General features: G+C 41.9%; 1 protein-coding gene across 1 annotated transcript; it reads right to left on the bottom strand.

Moving 5' to 3' along the window:
* Window positions 1-1,692: 1,692 nt before the first annotated feature.
* LOC119953298 (inward rectifier potassium channel 16-like) lies at window positions 1,693-3,016 on the bottom strand. Its single transcript, XM_038777425.1, has one exon. It carries the CDS (start codon window positions 2,911-2,913, stop codon window positions 1,693-1,695), a length of 1,221 nt encoding a protein of 406 aa, XP_038633353.1. The 5' UTR covers window positions 2,914-3,016.
* Between the last annotated feature and the right edge of the window lie 230 nt (window positions 3,017-3,246).

Genomic DNA, 3,246 nt, shown 5'->3' with positions numbered 1-3,246 from the left:
GGTTAATACTGAAAGATGTCAGTGTGGCCTTTGATGTGTGTTTACCTTGTTCCATCTGCCGAACACTGTTGTGCTACCTACTGTTATACAACTGTGGCCAGCAAACTGGGGCAGCACGGTAGCATAGTGGATAGCACTGTTGTTTCACAACGCCAGGGTCCCAGGTTCGATTCCTGGCTTGGGTCACTGTCTGTGCAGAGTCTTCACGTCATTCCCGTGTCTGCGTGGGTTTTCTTCGGGTGTTCCGGTTTCCTCCCACAAGTTCTGAAAGACGTGCTGTTAGCTGAATTGGACATTCTGAATTCTCCCTCTGTGTACCTGAACAAGCGCCGGAATGTGGCGACTAGGGGCTTTTCACAGTAACTTCATTGCAGTGTTAATGTAAGCCTACTTGTGACAATAAAGATTATTATTATTAAATATTGAAAATATCACCTGCTTCAGCCACAAAGGAGGCAGATGCATAAACGTTCATTGCTGCGGTCACATTCTGAGTCACTGGCAATGCCACGCTGGCCTTGTCTGAGATTTCAGCTATGGTTGCAGCAGGCAACATATTTCAGAAAGCATCTCCTTAGTCAACACTGTTCCTCACTGAGGTTCAGGGACTGGAACTCCTTGGCAAGGTGTAACCTCCTGCTGCAAACCTTTCACTCCATCCCCCTCTTCCCACCTGTGGTGAACACCACTAGTGGTATATTATATGTATTACTGTCCGTATATTAGAGGTACAGCTACAGGAGGCACAACATCTTGTTCAATAAAGCCTCGATTGTTCCACCATTCTCATCTCGTGGTAATTGACGGTACATCACCTCCTCCAACATCTTGCTCTGCTCTGTGTCACGTCTGTTCATTCCCCCCATCATGCTGCATTTCAAGGGGAAAGCAAGCTACCACATTCATGTCTGAGAGCAAGTGGTTTGTGCAGAATCCATGAAGTCAGGTCGAAGTTGTTGAGCACATGCCATGCCAATCCATGTAGTCATCATGCACTTTAAAAATTCTGGAAACCATGAACAACACCTAAAATTGCTGCAACAGCCAGTAGAAATCATTCAGTCAACCTAAAAGTAGTGGATAGTTTTTGCCTGTTCAGATGTGCGTACTTCAGGGAAGGGGCTAGTTGAAGCACTGTGGCCCAAAGTTGCTGTAATGGCATCCAACTACATGCCCATTGACGGCACAATCAGCTATTCTTCAGACTTCTAGCTCTCTGTCTGCCTTCCCCAAACTGGCAACCAATCATTATCAGCATCAGAAGTGTGCACGCATAAAATAGGACCCATAGTGCTGAAAACCCATAGCGCTCTCATCCAAATGTTATGATTCTAGCAGTGATCATCATTTGTAGTTTTGCTAATTTTCCTACTATCTACAGTGCAACAAAAGATGAAGGTAAAAATTTGAGAATGACAGAACGTTATAGTTTACTCTGAAAAGATTTGTCATCATAACTAATATATATGATGATACAGAGGGAGGACGTTATTTCACCTGCTGCCTCATGCTATATATTGATCCACAATTCTGGATGCTTACTGTGTTAATTATAAATCAGAATTTTATTAGTATAAGGAGAAAATTGTGTTTTCATTGACTCTATTCATGAATGACTAATACCCCCCTTTCTAATTCTGCAAAAGCCCTATTTGCAGTGTTCAACAGGGGCAGTGGGAATTAAGGCAACAATCAGAGTTCTGACTCCATGGATAGGCTTCTGAATACAAATGCAGGCTTTTGGTACACATATTGTTCTTCGCCTTGCTCTTTATTGTGACTTGGAATGACTGTGCTCTTACACTTTCCATCTTCGCTGTCCAATCCAGCCACAGTAAGCACATTGATGCTCTGTTCTTGTTGCATGGAATACAACTCTTTGGCACTGCATTCTGGTGTTGTTACTTCTTGAGTTTTGTGAAACTGGGAATAGTTGACTTTATAGTAACTTGGCTTGTCTTTGAGAACTTCATTAAAGCGGTGACCCCATAAGATCTCCAGAGGTGTGTACGAGCTCCGAGACTGGTGAGTATTTCCTGTTGAGTCCTCTGAATAGACATATGTAACTATGACTTCAAAATCACTTTCAGCTAAGTCTTTCTTGCTAAGGTCATAGAGTGGACTGTCTTCATTTATTTCATGTACAATAATGACAGGACTGATAAGGATGATATTGCCTATGCCTATGTGCAAGTCCTGGTGTTCCATGGACAACTTATTGTCATCGTACTCTTTAAATTGGAGTAACTCAGCTCTAACAGTACCTTCAATGATATGGCTCTCACGGAAATCCCCAATACGCCACATCATGCATAGTTTCCCATTTCTTACAGCTATTACTGCATTATTGCTGAAACGAATTGTTTGAGCTCTCTTTCTGGCCTTAGACATTTTAGCCACTACGACACCGATGAAAAATGTGTTAATTAAACAGCTTATCACCGATTGGAAAGTGACCATAGAAACAGCAAACGGGCACTCTTCTGTCACGCAGCGAGATCCGTAGCCAATGGTCGTTTGTGTTTCAATGGAGAACAGGAAAGCAGCAGTGAAGCTGTGAACTTCGACAACACAGGGTGTATGATCTTCTTCTTCAATTTGTAAGTCTCCGTGGATAACTGCTGTGACCCAGTAAACAAAACCAAAAAATAGCCATGACAATATATACGACAGGGAGAAGATCAGAAACATTTGTCTCCATTTGAGATCTATGAGCGTAGTGAAGATATCGGAAAAGTAACTTTCCCATTCACCGAATGTACGTTTAAAATGGATGTTGCAGTTTCCATCTTTTCGGAGAAATCGCTTTCTGTATCTCCTTTTGTTGACTTGCATGTAGCAACCATTTTTGAAGAGCCTCCTGCGGTCCTCTTCAGAGCTCACAGTTTGATAATTCAAGTTGATGAAATTCATTTTAAATCCTTTCGTTAAGGTTTGTCTTCTGACTCACTCACAGCAGGTTGTAGGTTATCTTCAGGAAGTTTGAGCTTGTTAAACAGTTTATTCTGAAAGTTAATTGTCTCTTCCAGCATTCACATTGGCCTGGAGGAGGAACAAGATGAGAAATGTCAGTTTAACCACCAGCCTACGGGTATGGATTTTGATAGAATTACAATGGTCAGTGTTACAACACTTCTTTTATGTGCCATAGAAGAATAGTTCTATTGGAAAATGGCACATTATAATGAAAGAGGAGGGATCCCTCTTTGCAAATAAGTTCTTAGATCGGAACAATATAACTAGACA

The sequence above is a fragment of the Scyliorhinus canicula genome, chromosome 18, assembly GCF_902713615.1.
Source record: "Scyliorhinus canicula chromosome 18, sScyCan1.1, whole genome shotgun sequence".
Classification (NCBI taxonomy): Eukaryota; Metazoa; Chordata; class Chondrichthyes; order Carcharhiniformes; family Scyliorhinidae; genus Scyliorhinus; species Scyliorhinus canicula.
This window is presented reverse-complemented; position numbering and strand designations above follow the sequence as displayed.